The sequence below is a fragment of the Garra rufa genome, chromosome 13 (genome assembly GCF_049309525.1).
Source record: "Garra rufa chromosome 13, GarRuf1.0, whole genome shotgun sequence".
In the NCBI taxonomy this organism is placed as follows: Eukaryota; Metazoa; Chordata; class Actinopteri; order Cypriniformes; family Cyprinidae; genus Garra; species Garra rufa.
In genome coordinates this window covers 4,388,776-4,408,672 of record NC_133373.1, presented here as the reverse complement: position 1 = coordinate 4,408,672, position 19,897 = coordinate 4,388,776, and the positions used below count along the sequence as shown (strand labels likewise).

Here is a 19,897-nt window from a genome sequence, read left to right as displayed (position 1 = left end):
TTCTTTATATTTATTATATAATTGACAAAAAAGGCCTCTAACACTAGCTTGCTCTATTCTTTTTCTTTTCTATCTGTTTTTCTTTTTATTTATTATATAATAAACTGCTATATACTGCGTTGGGCTAACTGAAAATTGTCATAGTACTTGCATATCATTGCTCTTTTGTTAATTTTGATTGCTTTTATTGTCCTCATTTGTAAGCTGCTTTGGATAAAAACGTCTGCTAAATGACTAAATGTAATTATGTATTAAGAAACGTCTAAATGTAAATCTTAAGAAGTACTAAAGAAAAATGTTTAGTATGTTAAGTACAAAATTAGTGCGTGAAAACAGCACTTTAAGTACACTATGGAAGTTTTTCGTCTGGGAAAGTATGTATATTCCTACAGTAAACGCTATAAACGGAATAGATTAGTCACGTGACTTGATGAGCGTCCTAGCTGTAGCCATAGATATGTATCCATGCGCTTGTTGCCAAAGACTTTATAGTACAGTTTCAAAACAAAGTACACTCTTTTTACTGTAATGTGACGGTCTCATCTAGCTACAGATCAGTTGCGTTTCGACTTAATGTAGCTTCACATTTGCATGTGTTTGAGTTTACATGCGTTGGTGTCATTTTGTAGTAGCTAGCCGTCTCTGAGGTAAATGTTTCCGGTAGCCTGTTTCATATTCCTGAAATGTTGTTGATTATTGCACTCATGTTTCGTCTCAAAACGAATAAATCTTTCGCCTTTTACTAAAGATTTCCGTGGAATGGAACACATTGAGTAGAAATTAATTTTTTGATGCTCCGCTGTAAAGCGGGGCTGTTTTCTGTGTTAATGAAAGAAAGGTTGGTTTTATAACTGAAAGTTGTTATTAACACTTGTTTTTATACGTTTGTAAGATCTCTAAACGTTTTAATATCAATAAAAAATGTAAGGAGATATCATTCAAAATGTTTCATCGAACTAAACTATAATAGGAAAGCTAGACCATTTATTTTATGGTTGTATTTATATAAAATTGTTTTGGTGTGTGTGTTTTTTTTTTAACACAAAGTACTAATGTTGAATTGCAACTCAAAGAAAATTACATTTTATTTTGTAGGAATATGCTGTAGACTTTAAAATTTGGTATTGTGAATTTAGTCATTATATATGAATTTTTTTATTCACAGATGTAAATTGGCAGTAAATAAAATCCTAATTTTACTCATTTTAAAATATAAATAGGTCACTGCCTGTATAAGTTCAAGGAACAAGAAATAAAGCAAACAAACAAAAAACAGCAGTAAATTAAAGCCTTAAATCTATTTTTTTGGATAATTTGTAATTATTTATACTTGTTTATGGATATGTGATTTTTATTGATTTCTTTATATTTAGTTTATTTAGTATTTTTTATAGTTTTTTGTTTATTATTGTATTTATTTTGATGTAATAAAAATATATATATATATATTTAAGTAAAAAAAAAAAAAAAAAAAAAACATTCAGTTTGTTTTTCCCAGTAGATTGGTGCTTGTAACACATTTTGATGGGTTGTTTACAGATTTATCGCAGTTTCTTAAATATTTTGTGGGGAGAGTAAACTACATCAATGTCTTTAAAACTTATGGTATATCTGCACAAGTGGTTTCTAACGTTTTCTGCCATCGATCAGCATAATTTTTTGCTGGTATTTTTATTTTTTAACAAAGATGGAGTCACTATCATGAGTATTTAATAAAGAAGAAACACTCTGTGTCAGTATATTCAACATTTGAAGGGGATTCAAAAAGTTGTCCTAGGACATAAACGGGTATTGTTTTGGTTTTAAGACGTCTTTGATGAAAGGTTTTGATCCACTTCAAATGTTGACTACTGTAAACATATAAAATGTGACTTTGAATATTCATGTCTACAGAAACTGACATATAAAGGATTTTCACAAATTACAATATGTAGTTTTATCATAGACACAGTAGTGTCTCAATAATTAACCACCTCAGAATGAATGCCATTTCTCTCTCTGTTCAAGTACAGCATTTAGATATAAAATAGACAATGCTGAGGCATGAAAGCTATTACAAATCTGAGCTGATGCACACTTTTTTATCTGGAAGTCTATTAACGTTTCCTCTTTCTTCTCTTTTACTTCCTTCTGCTGCCTAATGGCCTGAAAATAACAAATGTCTTCAAAATCTTACTTGGATTGGCCAGTTTAAAAGATTCCATTGGAGCATAACCTGTAACCTATTCCTCCAGGATTGTGAAAATGGGAGATACAAAGTGCTTTAAAGCACTATGAATGTAGTTAAGGTGCGTCTAACTTGGGTAATATTGTCTGATAAAGATTTATCAGAGCAGGCAGTCAATGTTGGACAGAGGTGAGTTCACCAACACGAAAAGTGTCAAAACAGGAAATCGGCACACTTCAAACACTTTTAAAGGGAATTTTGACATTAGTAAAACATGAGTTAACATTGAATTAAATCATATCACATCATTTGATGATGTAAAAGCAAATAAAACATGCACTGGAGAAAAGATTATTGGAGTTATGTTGTTTTATTTATTAAATTTACTAGCTTTAATGTTCAACACCAGCTTTTTTTTTTAGTGTTTATCTTCATGCTTTCACAAATTATTTTAAATGTTAACCATGATGAAGTCTGGACAGTACTTTGAAGTGACCGCTACAATGAACAGAAAAGGGTAAAGGGTTCAAATCATTATGTTCATGTATTTTTCACCACTATTCATATCCTAAAAGCACAATTCTAACTAAAACACTAAACACAGTGAATGTTATATACATTATAATAGCACAGTTTTCACGTGTGTAATTTGTAAAGTAACCATGACGTTGTATTTATGTTGAAACTGCAAGACATCACAACACTTCCCCCAATGGGAGGTGCCTGTACAAGTTATTGAAGGAGAGGAGGAGCTCTATGAGGTCAAAAGAAAAAAAGACTGTAGTAGTAGCAAAGGCAAAGCAGTTAAACACAAAAAAGAGGAGCACATGAATGAAAAAGACATGAGTACAGAAGGAAATCAAAGTATGGGAGGAGAAGAAGCGCTGGAGACAAAACCTGGCCAGTCTGGGTGGAAGGTAAGATTTTTAAGTTTTTAGAGGTTTGCTTATCTTTCAAAAAGAATGCACCTAAATATTAATGTATCTGCTTATAGTAATGAATCAAAAGATATTTAACATTAAAGTGTTCTTTGTGATTAAATTCAATAAGTATACTCTTAAAAATAAAGGTGCTTCATGATGCAACAGAAGAACCTTTTTTGTTTAAATGGTTCCATGAAGAACCTTTAACATCTGCTTGACAAAAGGTTCTTTGTGGCAACGTTTCTTCAGATTTTAAAAAGGTAAGAAAGAGATCATTCTTTAAAGAACTTTTGACTGAATGGTTCTTTGTGGAACCAAAAATGGTTCTTCTATGGCATCACTGTGAAAACCTTTTAAACCAATTTTATTTTTAAGAGTGTATCTTGTAAAATTCACGTTTAGTATGTGAATGTTTGTTCTGACCAGCGTTCGTGTGGTTGACAGCATGTAGACTGATAGTGACCAGATGTTCACCTCACTTCCGGTGACATCAGGCCTGCATTTGTTGTATGGTCACCATGTTTACCCAGAGCCAGAGAGCTTTAAATTAAGTTATGTAGATTTTAGACACATCTAGAATTGCGTTTAGACAATATACTTTGAAACCAGCCACCGGGTTTCAAAGTACCACGTGATGGTTGTTTAACATTGGGAAATAGCTTGATGAATGGGGGCTTCCTGTAACTCTATAAGCAACTCTATAAGAGAAGAATTTACTTTTCTCTGACCTTTTTGTTGTTACAGCAATTCCAGTGCCCCATAGCCGATCCACGCTTTCCTAGGGAAGATATAAAGCAGATATGGAAGGAGTGTCAGTATGAGAGCTTCTGGTATCGAGGTAAAGAAACAGACACATTAGTGCTTATTTAAGACCCCGTAAAGTTCCACAGAAGAAATAAAGTGTAAATAAAAAATGGCATATTTTTCACACTTTAATAGAAATAGACCAGCTATTATGTTTTTGTTCAGTTTAGTTAAAGGGGTCATCGGACGCCCATTTTCCACAAGTTCATATGAATCTTTAGGGTCTTAATGAAAAGTCTATAATATACTTTGGTTAAAAAGTCTCAATAGTAGTGTAAAAAACAGCCTTTTACCTTGTCAAAATCAGATCTGCAAAAACTCAGCTCATTTTAAGACATGACCCCTTTAAATGCCACTGAGCTCTGCTCCTCCCGCCCCTCTCTGGGATTAGGACCATAGTTTACTTTAGCCGCGTTTATCGGCAAATTTACCAACAAGCACATTATTAAGAAAGGCCATTCACAAAGATGCATAAAAAATCTTTATTCTCACTTCTGCTTTCCTTTTAAAACCAAAAGTAACATTTTCCTCTGCATCTTCAGTAAATGACGGCTGTGTTCATTATTACATCCAACAACAGCCTCAATCGCTCAACTGGAGTCTTCTAGTGATCTAGTCTAGTCATTTTGAACGAATCTTTAATGTGACTCGGGAAGGACGAGTCGTCTCCGGGAGTGATTTGTTCAGTCGCGCATGCGCAATTGCGCAACTATGAACGAGCGACTCAAACCCGAAAGACTCGAGAGATGAACTAATCAATTCTGTTTCCGGCTCAGGCAGCATAGGTAAAGCTTATGGGGCTGTCACGTGATAAACGAACGACTCAAACCCGACAGATAGAGGTGAGGGAGCTAATCATAGACTGAAGACCCAGGTAAACAATGAATTAATCTTTTCTGTTTCTAATAACATTATATAGTTTTGTCTTGTTTGTAGTGTGATCAACGTTTGTACAAGCAGTACATGTGTTATGGAAGTAACACGTAGCTTTTTAATTATATTTTGGTAAAATGAACGAAATGACTCGAAAAAAGATTCGTTCATTTTGCTGAACGAGACTCAAAGATCCGAGTTGGTAAAATCACTAGAGTCTTCCTCTGCACCTGAGTCAAACAATGGCAATCGTATCCGGACTGTTTCAGCTCAATGAGGGCGGGGCTAAGGTAAGACGATCTGTCAATCAACTGTGTTTCGTCACAACGACAAGAAGCTGAGAATGAGCTGATTTTAAAAAGGGGATATTACTTTTAAAGATTAAAAAATGCCACTGGGAGGATTTTTATCATTGAAAGGTGGTTGGGTACACAAACTACCAACACACATTAATGTTCAAACTACATGTAAAAGTTACTTTTGCATCCTATGACCCCTTTAAACTATTTATTCAATACGTATTACAATACACAGAGTACACTGTAAAAAAAAAAAAAAAAGCCAAAAAATTTAGGGTAAAAAACTAGCAGCTGTGGTTGCCAGAATTTCACCATACAAAATAATGGTAACGTGCCAACTATTTCAAGTAATAAGATCTGTTTTGTACCTTTGCAATACACTGATAACCACTAAAAGCAGGTGGTGATGATAATACCACTTGATGAACCAAAGCCTATGATAAGGATATTTTAAATAACAACTTACATAGAAGGTACACAGAGTCATTCACACAAACACTAAACACCATCATGGTAACACACATAAAATGGAAATAATGCAAAAAACATTAATTTAACAACATTAGATGTAACATACAACCCTAATGTACAAAACTGCCAAGAAAAAACGATGAAGAAAAAGTTATTTCAACAAAAAAACGTCAAATAAAAAAAATGTAGAACAGGGAACTCTGGGAATGTCAATTTACGGTTATTCACTGTAAATTCTTTTTCATTTCCAAAAACAGTATACTCCCGTGAAATTACATGCACAGTTTTTCACTGTATATAGAAGGGGAACTTACCGTTAACCATTTCACAGGTTTTTACCGTAGCATTTTTACAAATTTTTACTGTTAAATTCACAGTCATTTTTTACAGTGTACATTTCACAAGAAAACACTATTTCAGCGATTTTACTTCAAGATTTAGGCTAATGGTTTCTTAGAAATTGCTACTAAATAAAAAAAGCAGAGTAAAAATAGTTTGTATATCAATTTTGTTTTTTAGTGCAGGGGACGGGTTGTGTTGTACTTTAGAAATGTGTCTGAACGATCTTCAGTTTGTTTGCTTATGTAAAAAGGACTTGACAGGTGTGTGCATGTTTTTTCACGAACATACTTCCAAAAAAGGTCCAATGGAGCAAAGCAGTGGCACCTTTATTATTCAGTGCTTATGTTTTGACATTGCTGGAATTTGGGTTTACCCTAGCACTGTTTGTGTTGGGGGAAAGATAAGCCTCATGTTAAGTCTTTAAGTTGTTTAGCATTGACAGTGATCTGTGACCCAGCTGTCTGTTGTAACCAAATATTCAGAATTGGAAGGTAAAATTAAAATGTAAAATATCCATCATCAATGCGCTTACAAGGAACATTTTAACCGACCAGTCCCTCTGGAGTATAGCAGGAATGATTTACCTTAGAATCATTTCTAGAGCCCCAGTAAGTCATATCTGAAACACTTGTGTCTTCATATTGCTTGCATCTCCGACTGAGAATTTGTGTATTTACATTGACTGCTGGATCTGAATTTATCAAAGGAACCATTTGGTATTTAGATGTTGAATGTTTAGATGTAGATTTAGAGTCGTAATGTGTTGCTTTTCAGCCTCTAACCTGTTAATGTCTCCACAGCTCTTCCACTCTCTGCTGGCAGCATGGCTGTGACTGGTAGCCTCATATACAGCGGTAAGATTCAGCCTACAAATAATGTAAACAAGAATTCATTCAATTTAGCTGTTTGGTTTGAGCCATGACTTCAGGGGGAGTTTTCAGATACTGAAAGAGATAAGATTGTAATATTGTTATGTGTAACAACCAGGATTTTACAAATCTAAAACAATAATAAAAATGTTGTTACTTAAAGTATATGTTAACTGAAATAAAATGATATATAGAGTGTTTTTATGAAGCATCATCAGTTGGCCATATTGGCAGCATTGAAAGTAAACAATGCCACTGAACCAAACTTTTCTAATGAAAAGGTTTGGCAACGTCAGTAATTTCCATGAGTACAAATCTTTATGTTTAAGCATATAATGATATTCTAGGGTATTGTGTGTTTCTAATTTTATAGCAACGGTTTGGACAGGACCCTTTTCTATTCCAACACAACAATGCATCTATGTAGAAGGCAAGGTTCAAAAAGAAATGATTAATTCAGTCAGTGTAGAAGAACTTGACTGGTCTGCAGTAAGCAAAGTCCTAATCCCAGTTGAAAACCCCTGGTGTAACTTTAAATGCAGACCTTGAGCCATAAACTCATCACTAAATACCAATGTGTTATATATATATATATATATATATAGAGAGAGAGAGAGAGAGAGAGAGAGAGAGAGAGAGAGAGTATTCCGCTGATTATTGCTGATGAAAATGCCTGTATTAATCGGTCAGACTGGGAAAAACATTTGGAGTACTTAGACTAACAAATCAAGAAGAAGAGTGCAAAACCAAAAGGTGTCTGTGTTGGCCAAACGGAACCAGGATTTCCAGGCCAAGGATTTTGACAACATTTGTGTTTGTTCTTATCATTTCCAGTCAGGTAACGTTAGGTAAAATATTAGAAACAACAATATCAGCCCTAATGGGTGCGGTGTTTATGCAAGTAGTACACGGTGGAAAAATAGAGCTTAGGACAATATAACGTTGCAATCAAATTAATAATAATATAAAAATAATAATAATTCATAATCAGTTTGGCGTGACTTGCCTGGAACGCTACAAAGTCGTGAGTCGTGATTTGAAGTCGTGATTTACGAGCTAAAAAACCTGCCTGGAACGCAGCATAAGTCCTTCTCTGTATGAATTAGCAAGTTCCACACGTTTTTTTGCAGCATAAAATTAGCAGAACAACATATTCATTAGTACATTAATCATGCAATCTGTGCTGTTGTTTACATCCGAGTATCTCCAAAATAGCCGTGTATCCAGGTAACTGACCAAATCATGTAAGTGCAAATCCTCTATAGTCTAATCTAAAAAAATACATAATAAAGTTGTTACTTTGGCTGGATCAATGAAACACTTTGTTATAAACACAGAATGAGCCTTGCAGTAAATTCAGAGTAATTTGCGTGTGAAACAGAACTTCCCGAGAACTCTCCTCCAGATTCACAAACGCTTCGTAAAAATCAGATTTGATAATAAAACGTGTGTGTTAATGAATTACCATCATTCGTAATTTGCATAAACCGAATTATAACACCGGAAACGTAGTGGACTCTTCTGGGCTCAGGTTTGGCTCCAGGCGCTCTTCTAAAATAGAATTCGGAAGTTACGTCAGGCCTTATCGATTTACACAAAAAAATCGTTTTATGAATGAGACTCAATGTGTTTTTGCTTGCTAGAAGACGATTCAAAGGACGTGAGGGCAAAAGGTATGTTTATACTGAAAAACAATGAAAAACCTGTGCAGTGAAATGCAAAATGCGTTCCGTGTGAAAGGTGTCTTTTTTGATTGACTCTATTGAAACGTATAATCCAGTTTGCATTGTCAACAGGTGTCTGGAAGAAGTCCAACCGATTTGGGTATTTCCCTAAACTGCTTTGTAAGTCTTTACTGAATAATAATTTCCCACCGTATATGTGACTGTACCACAAAACCAGTCATAAGGGTCTTTTTTTTTTTAATTGAGATTTATACATCACAATAATGCTGGATAAATAAGCTTGCATTGATGGTTTGTTAGGACAGGATAACTATTTGAAAATCTGAAATCTGAGGATGCAAAAAAATCTAAATATTGAGAAAATCGCCATTAAAGTTGTCCAAATGAAGGTCTTTGCTATGCATATTACCAATAAAAACGTAAGTTGATATATTTATGGTAGGAAATTTGCAAAATATCTTTATGGAACATGATTTTTACTCAATATCCTAATGATTTTTAGTATTAAAAAAATCATTTTGACACATACAATGTATTCTTTGGCCATTTGATACAAATATACCTCTAAAAAATAAAGGTTATTTATTGACATTGATGGATCCATGAAGAATTTTGAACATCCATGGAACGTTTCAAATGCAGAAAAGGTTCTTTAGATTGTTAAAATGTTCTTCAAAATGGTTCTTTTAAGAACTGTTCACTGAAAGGTTCTTTGGGGAACCAAACATTGAAAAACACACTTTTGGAACCTTTATTTGTGCTAATTAAGAATGGTTTTGTGGCCCAGGGTCACATATTATTGTGCATGCTTTGTATAATAACTGTACGTGGCAATATACACTATGAATCCAAACCCATCAATCCACTTTCCTCTGCAGTGGCGGGCATTGTGGGTTACGCAGTGGGCAAAGCTTCCTATGTTAGGACCTGCAGAGAGAAGTTCAACAATAAACTGGGACCAGAGTTTGCCAAAGGGTTTGGTCCTCCTGGATTTGGACCCGGTGGCTGTAAACCTGGACACACGTAAGAATCATGAGGATTAGTAATGTTGTGAGCTTTTTGCAGTCATTTTGTTGTTTGAAATATCTGTTCATGTTTTCCCTTTTACAGACACTGCATCCATGTGTGTGAAAAGTGCAAGAAAGAAGAAGCACAAGCCACAACAACAGCACCTGCTGCACCCACTCAGAGCTGAGGTGAAGAACCAGCCAAACACACCCATATACCCAAACACAAAAGACCCACATTGGTCAACACCTTCACAATAAACCACACCCACCAGCCACTATTCATTTACATTCTAAATCACATGCCCACCTAACACTCCTTCAAGAAAACACAATAGGCTACTATGCAATCAATACTAAAGTTATTATAATCTATTTGTTTTTCTGTTGCAGAGTCCCTAGGATCCACAGGACACCACTTATTACGTTATTTTTAAATAAATATAAATTAATAAAACAGAAATATTTAGCTTTTTCTTTTTAAGGCGAGACACTGAAGGTGAATAGGGTAAAAAAAATTAACTAATAGTTATGACCTTACTTACCCAGTTGATTGATTACTTTAATAATTGCAAACATTTTTCATAAGTTTTCTAAAATGTTTAGTTTAAATATGCAAATGAGGCATTATTTAATGAAATATGCAGTAATTTGCATACATTTCTAGTACAAAAATCGAAACACTGGATGAAGTCAGTTTCCGAATTCTTGTTTAAGTTTTTTGACATATGTGACCCTGGACCACAAAACCAGTCTTAAGTCGCTGGGGTATGTTTGTAGAAATAGCCAAAAATACATTGCATGGGTCAAAATTTTTTATTTTACTTTTATGCCAAAAATCATTAGGTAATTAAGTAAAGATCATGTTCCATGAAGATTTTTTGTAAAATTCCTACTGTAAATATATCAAAATGTAATTTTTGATTAGTAATATGCATTGTTAAGAACCTAATTTGGACAACTTTAAAGGTGATTTTCTCAGTATTTTGATTTTTTTGCACCCTCAGATTCCTGATTTTCAAATAGATGTATCTCGGCCAAATATTGTCCTATCCTAACAAATCACACATCAATAGAAAGCTTATTTATTGAACTTTCATATGATACATCTCAGTTTTGTAAAATTTAAACTTATGACTGGTTTTGTGGTCCAGGGTCACATATTAGAGTCACATGTTTTTTACGGAGGGGATTTTGGGTATCTCATTTTGTCACTCCATAATACTTAGAACAGACAGGAAACTTTTTTTTAGCATTTTTGAGGAATAAAATCGAGCAAATTATAAATGAAAAAATCCCTCTGTAAAAAGCTATAGAGAGGAATAAAAATGTGAAGTTTGGTGTGTGTAAGTGCTACAGAAGTGGAGATTTATGGCTCAGTGTAGGAGAAAAAAAAACTCATTTTGAGAAAACGGTCTTTAAACATATGGATTGTAATTGAAATCTGTTGGCACAAAGAGATAAAGTGCTATAAAAGAAACACTTAACAGTGTCTTTTGGGTGTTTTCTTTCCACTAGTCTGAAAAAACACTTTATGAAAAACTAAAAAGCCCAAAATCTCAAATTTGACAGGTGCATGAACAGCATTTTTGCCTGCTGTGTCTCCCCTTAAATAATACAGGTGAAATTATCTTGACTGGACCTTAAAACTGAATAACCAGCAGAGGGCGCCAAGACACTACGAGACACTGCAGCTTTAGGACAAACCTTCGTGCGATTATAGGTGTCAAATAGAAGCGATATTTTATCACTAAAAGAAGTTTGAAGTGAATTTGAGGGAACAATGTAACAATAAGAAACGTATGCTTTTGTAAAGTGAAAAAAATAATTATTAAACCTTATTAGAATTAGTATGATGCTCTTTTTTAAGTTCTTATAATGTTACATGTGACTCTGGACCACAAAAGTAGAGTCTTAAGTAACGAGTATATTTGTAGCAATAGCCAAAAACTTATCTATTTTTATTTAATGCCAAAAATCATTAGGACATTAAGTGAAGATCATGTTTCATGAATATATTTTGTAAATGTCTTACCATAAATATATAAAAACCTAATACTTTATTAGTAATGTGCATTGCTAAGAACTTCATTTGGACAAACTTAAAGGTGATTTTCTGCACCCTCAGATTCGATTTTCAAATAGTTGCATCTCAACCAAATATTGTCCAAACCATACATCAGTAGAAGGCATATTTATTCAGCTTTCAGTTGATGATTAAATGCCAGTTTGAAAAAATTCCCTTTATGACTGGTTTTGTAGTCCAGGGTCACATATTCCATTATTTGCTCAGCTTCTCCTTTGTTCACAATGTAGAGAAGGGAGTGGAGGTTTCTGCTAAATTTTATGACATTAAGCAGCTGCCTTTTATTAGACTTGAATCATAATATTGCACTGCAGTTCTGAAATGTATATATGTATTTTTTTAAATATAATTATTTTACAAACAGTGCAGTGAATGAATACAGATTCTTTAAAATTCTTTTATTCTTTCAATAAAAGAAATTAAAGAGCAAACATATTTTTATCTTTTATCTTCAGCTCAGAGGACTGTTATTACTGTGACATCAGTGAAAGTTGTCATCATGGGTCCAAGTCTAAACACATCTACTGACATAACACTGTCATAATTGTCACCTGTGCACAACTTTAACATTGTGATAGTGGAGATTCAAACTTGATGCTTTCATTTATTATATTGCCACTGAAACAATATTATATAATTGTATTTATTTATTACCAAGTCTGAAGCGTATCTGACCAGAATCTCTTAATAATCAATAAAAACACTGATAGTTTGTTATAAAGATTTATCTTAAGCCTGCTTAAAGCAAGAAGTCAAGAAGAGAAACATTTGTTTTCAAACCACAAATGTCCATCAAATAGAAAATTTGCATTCATTTCTAAAACAGAGTTTTACTGCTTAAAGTACATTCAGCATTTAATCGCAGCTTTTGGTCTAGTTATGACAACTCCACAAAGTCACTGCATTCAGATCTTGAGCTCCTTAAACTGTTGATTCTCCAGGTCAGTCTTACTCTTCCCAAGCATCTCCGTACTTGTTCTTTTTAACTGGAGGGGGAGGAAAGAAACTGGTTTACAGATTAAAGCATACAAGGGCAATAAAATAATAACTAGACCAATGTTCATTCAAATGCAAAACGTGTACAGTGGTGTGAAAAAGTGTTTGCGCCCTTCCTGACTTTTCCTTTTTTTGCATGTTTGTCACACTTTAATGTTTCAGGTCATTAAACAAATTTAAATAGTAATCAAAGATAACACAAGTAAACACAACATGCAGTTTTTAAATGAAGGGTTTTCTATAAAGGGAAAACAAAATCCAAACCCACATGGCCCTGTGTAAAAAGTGTCACAAAAGACCCCACAACAACATCTAAAGAACGGCAGGCCTCTCTTGCCTCAGTTAAGGTCAGTGTTCATGACTCCACCATAAGAAAGAGACTGGGCAAAAATGGCCTGCATGAAAAACTGCTGCTGAGCAAAAAGAACATAAAGGCTCGTCTCAGTTTTGCCAGAACACATCTTGATGATCCCCAAGACTTTTGGGAAAATACTCTGTGGACTGACGAGACAAAAGTTCAACTTTTTGGAAGGTGTGTGTGAAAGTAACAGCATTTCAGAAAAAGATCATCATACCAACAGTAAAATCTGGTGGTGGTAGTGTGATGGTCTGGGGCTGTTTTGCTGCTTCAGGACCTGGAAGACTTGCTGTGATAAATGGAACCATGAATTCTGCTGTCTACCAAAAAATCCTGAAGGACAATGTTATCTGTTAGTGACCTCAAGCTGAAGTGAACTTGGGTTCTGCAGCAGGACAATGATCCAAAACACACCAGCAAATCCACCTCTGAATGGCTGAATTAAAACAAAATGAAGACTTTGGAGTGTCCTAGTCAAAGTCCTGACCTGAATCCTACTGAGATGCTGTGGCATGACCTTAAAAAGGCGGTTCATGCTCGAAAACCCTCCAATGTGGCTGAATTACAACATTTGTGCCAAGACGAGTGGGCCAAAATTCCTGCACAGCGCTGTAACAGACTCATTGCAAGTTATCGCAAACGCTTGATTGCAGTTGTTGCTGCTAAGGGTGGCCCAAACTAGTTAAGTTTAGGGGGCAAACACTTTTTCACACAGGGCCATGTGGGTTTGGATTTTGTTTTCCCTTCATAATAAAAAACTTCATTCAAAAACTGCATGTTGTGTTTACTTGTGTTATATTTGATTAATATTTAAATTAGTTTGATGATCTGAAACATTAAAGTGTGACAAACTTGCAAAAAAATTAAAAATCAGGAAGGGGGCCAACACTTTTTCACACCACTGTATTTGCCATCCTCTACATCAGTGGTTTAAAACTAGACTTGATTCAGGACATTGATTCTACATTGAAGACTGTTTCTGAATTCATTTACAGATATTCACATTTATAGGTTGAATGTTTAACAGGATAAACACAACATTTAAATTTATTGGCTTTTGGGATCTTTACAAGTCTCACAATTTATTACTTTTATAGACTTATTCAAATTTCAGGGAAATCGGTAACTAAAGCTCACCTTCCTTCTTAGGTACTGGGACCACTTTTTGTGGTTTCATTAACGTTTCGGCTTTCTGTGTGAGAGTGACCTCATAGTTCTCTCTATTCTTGCTGCGCAGTTCCTCATACAACACTGGCTTCTTTTTGGCCACATCCTCATCCTGATAGAGCGGAGCTTTGGGTCAAATGCAAACTACTGGTTAAACATCTACCAGTCAGATGACAAATCATTATTCAATGACAAATGTCCTTTCTCCTCAACATCTGTAATCAAATTTATATACACTGCCATTTAAAAGTTTAGGATTAGTACAAGTTTCAATTATTTATTTATTTTTTTGCTCATCAAGGCTGCATTTATTTGATCAAAAATACAGAAAAAAAAAATGTAATATCTAAAATATTATTACAATGTAAAATATATATTTTTTTTAATTTTAATATACATTAAAACCTAATTTATTCCTGTGATCAAAGCTGAATTTTCAGCATCATTTCTCCAGTCTACAGTGTCACAATCATTCAGAAATCATTTCATATGCTGATTTATTATCAATGTTGGAAACAGTTGTGCTGCTTTATTTATTTAACTTGTGATACTTTCTTTTCAGGATTCTTTGATGAATAAAAAGTTATAAAGAGCATTAACAGCATTAAAAAAAAATCAGTATCATTAATTTAATTTTATTTTTTTTAAAGAAATTAATACTTTTATTGAAGAATGTGTTAAATTGATAAAAAGGTGATGGCAAAGACTTAAGTTTTGAATAAATGCTGTTATTTTTACCATTTTATTCATCAAAGAATCCTGAAAAAATGATCACAGGATCCTAAAAAATATTTGGCAGCACAACTGTTTCCAACACTGACCATTCTAATAATAAATCAGCATATTATAATGATTTCTGAAGGATCATATGACACTAAATACTGGAGTAATGATGCTGAAAATTCAGCTTTGATCACAGGAATAAATTAGATTTTAATGTATATTAAAATAGAAAAACTTTATTTTATGTTGTAATAATAATAATTTACAATATTACAAACTTTTCTGTATTTTTGATCAAACAAATTCAGCCTTGATGAGAAATATCAATATCAATATCAATAATTGACTTTCAAATTTACTCATTTGAAAACTAATGTAAACACTGGAGTAATGGCTAATGAAAAATCTGCATTGCTTCACAGGAATAAATTATATTTTAAAGTATACTTAAATAGAAACCATTTTTAATATTGTAATAACATTTTGCAATATTATTGTTTTTTATTATTAATATTACATTATTAAATACAGCCTTGATGAGCATAAGAGATTTAACAAAACATTTCAAGTCTTACTGATCCCAAACTTTTAAACAGCACTGTATGTTTATATAATTATACATGTTGTTTTGTGCAAGAGTGGCAGTACCTTGAGGAGAAATATCATCCCCGATGTTAACAGGACCAGAATCACTGAATCCAGAACTGAAAGGAGTGGGGTCATATGATTGGGAGGGCTTGCTGTAGGTATAGTCACTGGTGTAACTGCTGTAGCTCTCAGACACTGAACTGACTTCTGTTGGAGGTTGGGACGCAGATTCAGAACCAGCCTGTTGGGACTCTGATCGGTTTGGATCCTCAAACTCTGACTGGTTTAGCCTTAAAAAAAAAAAAAAAAAAGTAAAAAATATGTAATAATTTTCAAAGTGAATTGCTTCAAATATATTAATGTGAAAAGAAAAAAAATTATATTTACTAATATAAGTCTTTACTATCACTTTGTATCAATTTAAGACATCCTTGTTAAATCAAAACATGGACTTCTTTAAAAAAAAATTATAGAAAAAAAATTTATAGACCCCAATGTTTTGAACAGTAGTGTATATTGTTACAAAAGATGTCTATTTTAAATAAATGCAGTTCTTTTTAACTTTTTTTAAAATAAAGAATTACCATCGTTTCCAACATTGACTAAATCAGCATATTAGAATGACTCCTAAAAGATCATTTGACAATGAAGACTGGAGTAATGATGCTGAAAATTCAGCTTTGCATCACAAGAACAGATTGGAATCTAAAGTACATTAAAATGAAAAAACGGTATTTTAAATTGCAATAATATTTCACAGCATTACTATTTTTTCTGTATTTTAAAAAAAATAAAAAATGCAACCTTGATGAGCATAAGAAACTTCTTCTTAAAAAAAAAAAATCATACTGATCCTAAGTTTTTGAACAGCAGAACTAAATATAGAAATAAAAAATATATTTTATTATATATAATTCTGTGTGCAGTTGTTCTTACACTAAAATATTGCGACGTCCCTGTCGTAGAGCCTCTCCCAGCGGGGAGTTCTCCAGTTTCCTAAACTTTTCTTCACAGACTCTCATGTAAGACATTTTCCCAGTAATGTATCCAAACATGCCAGCTACTGCATTGAAATCACAAACATTCAAAAGTAGTTAGAAAAATATAGCCTTTAAATAGCCCACACCATATATCCTTGGTTTTAGTTGACTTTAGTTGAAATTTGTGCAGTCTGTTGTTCTTGCTACTTACACGCAACCTTGGGAAGAGAGCCAAATCGGGGTGAAGGACTAAGGATTCCTAGGAAGAAGCAAAAACAATACAAGTATTGACATTTAAAAAAAAAAGAATTTATTCTTCTTTTATGTTTAAACTGTTCTACCTAAATCCAAACCCATAAATCTAGCTCATATTCAGAAATTCACAAATGAAAAGCATGAAAACATAAGTGTAATACTGCCTTAAATTTTAGTTTTTTTTGTTTTTCCAAATAAATATTAAAAAGTTTTCTGTTTAATTTAATTGCATTTTTGTTATTGTTTTTCTGAGCAAAATATAAATATCATACATTTTTTCCCCCTAATTTACAGAAGACATCCACTAAAATGTCATTCAGTGTAACAATCTTGCCAGGCATATTTACAACAAAAATCAATTAATGACATATTAAAAGACAAATTACTTTTACCCCAAATACTAATTAGTTGTAATTCTACATTTTTTAAATTTGCCACTATACTAGGTTTTGCACATTTGTCTGTAAAAACGTTGTACTCATTTAAAACACAATAAAATTTAATATCCCCCCTTATTCTTTTATATATTTAAATATGTACAAGTCAGAATAAGCATGTTGTTTGAATTTTTACATAAATATTGTTTCACTGAATGACAATGTAACATTATTTCAAACAAATTTTGACATTTTATTCTCCAAAAACGTATTTGAAACCTTAAAAGTAGACACTTTACTTAGAATGTGGTTTCTATGGACATAAAATCACTTTTGTAAATTTCTTTGACCCATGTACAGTTGAGTTTTGGTTTACCATATTTGATGCACTCTATGTAAGTGTACTAATAAATGTGATCCTGGACCATAAAACCTTAAGTTTTAAGTCTTAAGTAGTACGGGTATATTTGTAGCAATGTAGCAAAACTGCATGGATCAAAATTTTAGATTTTTCTTTTATGCCAAAAATGATTAGGATATTAAGTAAAGATCATGTTCCGTGAAGATATATTGTAAATTTCCTACCATAAATATATCAAAACTTAATTTTTGGTTAGTAATATGCATTACTAAGAACTCATTTGGACAACCTTCTCAATTTTTTTGATTTTTTACACCCTCAGATTCCAGATTTTTTTTAAATAGTTGTATCTCAGCCAAATATCCAGGATATGTCCTATCCTAACAAACCATACATCAATTGAAAGCTTATTTATTTAGCTTTCAGATGATATATAAATCTCAATTTCCAAAAATTGACCCTTCTGACTGATTTTGTGGTACAGGGTCACAAGTGTTTATATGTGAATAAAAGCCTAAATTAAATACAAAATGATTGTGTTTCCTTGGATTAAACCACTCTATTCATATGCATTTATTTTATAATCACTTTTGGTGGAATAAACTTATAATGGAGGGAGGTTTCATTCAAATATCTTTGTGTTTCAAAGAATTGAAGTCGTATGAGTTTGGAACAACAAAAATGAATGAGAATTTCAATTATTGGTTGAACTATCGCTTCTTCATGACTTCCCTATAACTTCTATAGTCATTTGTAATAACTGGGGTAATGATTTCTAAAATCATTTACTTTCTATAACTCTGCATATATCTAGAAAAGATAATATTTACTATAGAAAGATTTTATTTTTCTAATGAGTTTACCACTTCTTAAAGGGGTCATCGGATGGCCATTTTCCACAAGTTCATATGATTCTTTAGGGTCTTAATGAAAAGTCTATAATATACTTTCGATTAAAATTCTCAATAGTAGTGTAAAAAACACCCTTTTAACTTGTCAAAATCAGCTCTGCAAAACATCAACTCATATTCTTGTATGGCCCTTTAAATGCAAATGAGCTCTGCTCGCCCCGCCCCTCTCTGTGATGTTTACTTTAGCCGTATTTAGCGGTGAAAATTGCCAACAAGCACTTATTAAGAAAGGCTATTTGCAAAGATGCATTAAAAAAACCTTATACTCACTTATGCTCACATCAGAAACAATTTGCAGGAACATTGGCACGCATATGTAGATGGGAATCAGCGCTTTCATTTTAAAAACGAAAGTACCTGTCTTCAGTGGCTCAGATGTCGGGAGTAAATGACTTCTATGTTTACTATTACATCCAACAACAGAACACCTCAATCGCCCAATCTGAGACATTCTTGTCTTCCTCTGCACCTGAGTCACACAATGGTGATCAGAGTCGGACTGTTTCAGTTCGATGAGGGCGGGTCTAAAGTAAGGCGCTCTTGTCAATCAACTATCGTGGGAGTGGCCTCTGTCTGTGTGCCTTCACACCAACAAGAAGCTGAGAATGACCTGATTTTAGAAAGGGGATATTACTTTTAAAGATTAAAAAAATACCACTGGGTGGATTTTTATCATTGTAGGGTGGTTGTGTACACAAACTGTCAGTGTCAACACACATTAATGTTCAAACAACATGTAAAAGTTAGTTTTGCATCCGATGACCCCTTTAAAATTCCATGATAATTCTAGGTTTTCAATGGCAATTGGAAACATCAGTAAAAACGTGAAATATAGGACATGAACATACCTCTTGATACCATTACCTGAGCGGCTGCGACTGCAATGGCAGAAAATGGCAAGGCTGGAAATAACAAAAGAGCAAACATGTTCACAACTCTCTTTCACAAGCACTTTATAATCAGAAGCAAGCAAAGACAAAGCAAAGCAAAGTAAATTTGGGGAGTAAACAAATAAACAAGATGTTGGACAGAATGACAGCCAGAAGCCAATAAATCATTGGTTTCATCATAAATATAGAGCACTACTCACATCTGTACCAAAAGCTTTCTGAATTGCATTCTCTGAAGACACGCCTCTCTTCTTCATTAGGAATATATGAGGCATTATAAGGACCCTGAGGAGACAAAACTATGCGTGAGGAAACTTTCTGAAAGTTCCCTATCAGCGATATATTTATCCTGCAAATAGAAAGCGCGCACACGCTTTGCTTTTGAAGTACTTCTGCATGAGACAGAGCAGTAAGGGACCAAATATGCGGTTTATAAACATTGTCAGGTGAATTTACTGCCTACCTTGCTAGACCCATGTGGGACTTGAGCAGCCGGAGTGAATCCAGACGAAGCTTGCGACATGACTGATTCAAGAAGCACAGCGCGATCACACAAACAATAATGTTTTTACAGTAGCCATGGGATTTACGCGGATTACTAGTCAACAAGTCCAGGGACACACTTTATTACATGACCTCCAGTCGACTCTTATCAGCAAACAGCACTAACCCGGAAGTGCAGGAGCTAAGCCGGAAGCAACAATGAAAAGTCTCACAACAACTCGAAATATGTCCTTTTTTTAGATGAAAAACAAGTGTTGATTT

The 19,897-nt window shown here is 33.6% G+C and overlaps 2 protein-coding genes and 1 non-coding gene across 3 annotated transcripts; 2 read left to right on the top strand and 1 right to left on the bottom strand.

Annotated features, from left to right (window-relative positions):
• The first annotated feature begins 698 nt into the window (after nucleotides 1-698).
• Nucleotides 699-814, top strand: LOC141283959 (U5 spliceosomal RNA). The gene has a single exon (XR_012338325.1). It is a non-coding gene; the product is annotated as a U5 spliceosomal RNA (small nuclear RNA).
• A 2,138-nt stretch (nucleotides 815-2,952) lies between these two features.
• On the top strand, nucleotides 2,953-10,920 carry ociad2 (OCIA domain containing 2). Its single transcript, XM_073816997.1, has 7 exons — nucleotides 2,953-3,084; nucleotides 3,835-3,928; nucleotides 6,680-6,733; nucleotides 8,545-8,592; nucleotides 9,312-9,456; nucleotides 9,544-9,629; nucleotides 9,834-10,920. Exons 1-6 carry the CDS (start codon nucleotides 2,995-2,997, stop codon nucleotides 9,626-9,628), a joined length of 516 nt encoding a protein of 171 aa, XP_073673098.1. The 5' UTR covers nucleotides 2,953-2,994; the 3' UTR covers nucleotide 9,629; nucleotides 9,834-10,920.
• A 1,235-nt stretch (nucleotides 10,921-12,155) lies between these two features.
• ociad1 (OCIA domain containing 1) lies at nucleotides 12,156-19,813 on the bottom strand. Its single transcript, XM_073816996.1, has 8 exons — nucleotides 19,596-19,813; nucleotides 19,333-19,417; nucleotides 19,091-19,144; nucleotides 16,550-16,597; nucleotides 16,295-16,421; nucleotides 15,419-15,648; nucleotides 14,018-14,173; nucleotides 12,156-12,512 (listed from the first exon to the last, which is right to left on the bottom strand). The coding sequence occupies exons 1-8, from the start codon at nucleotides 19,653-19,655 to the stop codon at nucleotides 12,475-12,477; spliced, it is 798 nt and encodes a 265-aa protein (XP_073673097.1). The 5' UTR covers nucleotides 19,656-19,813; the 3' UTR covers nucleotides 12,156-12,474.
• Nucleotides 19,814-19,897: the final 84 nt, after the last annotated feature.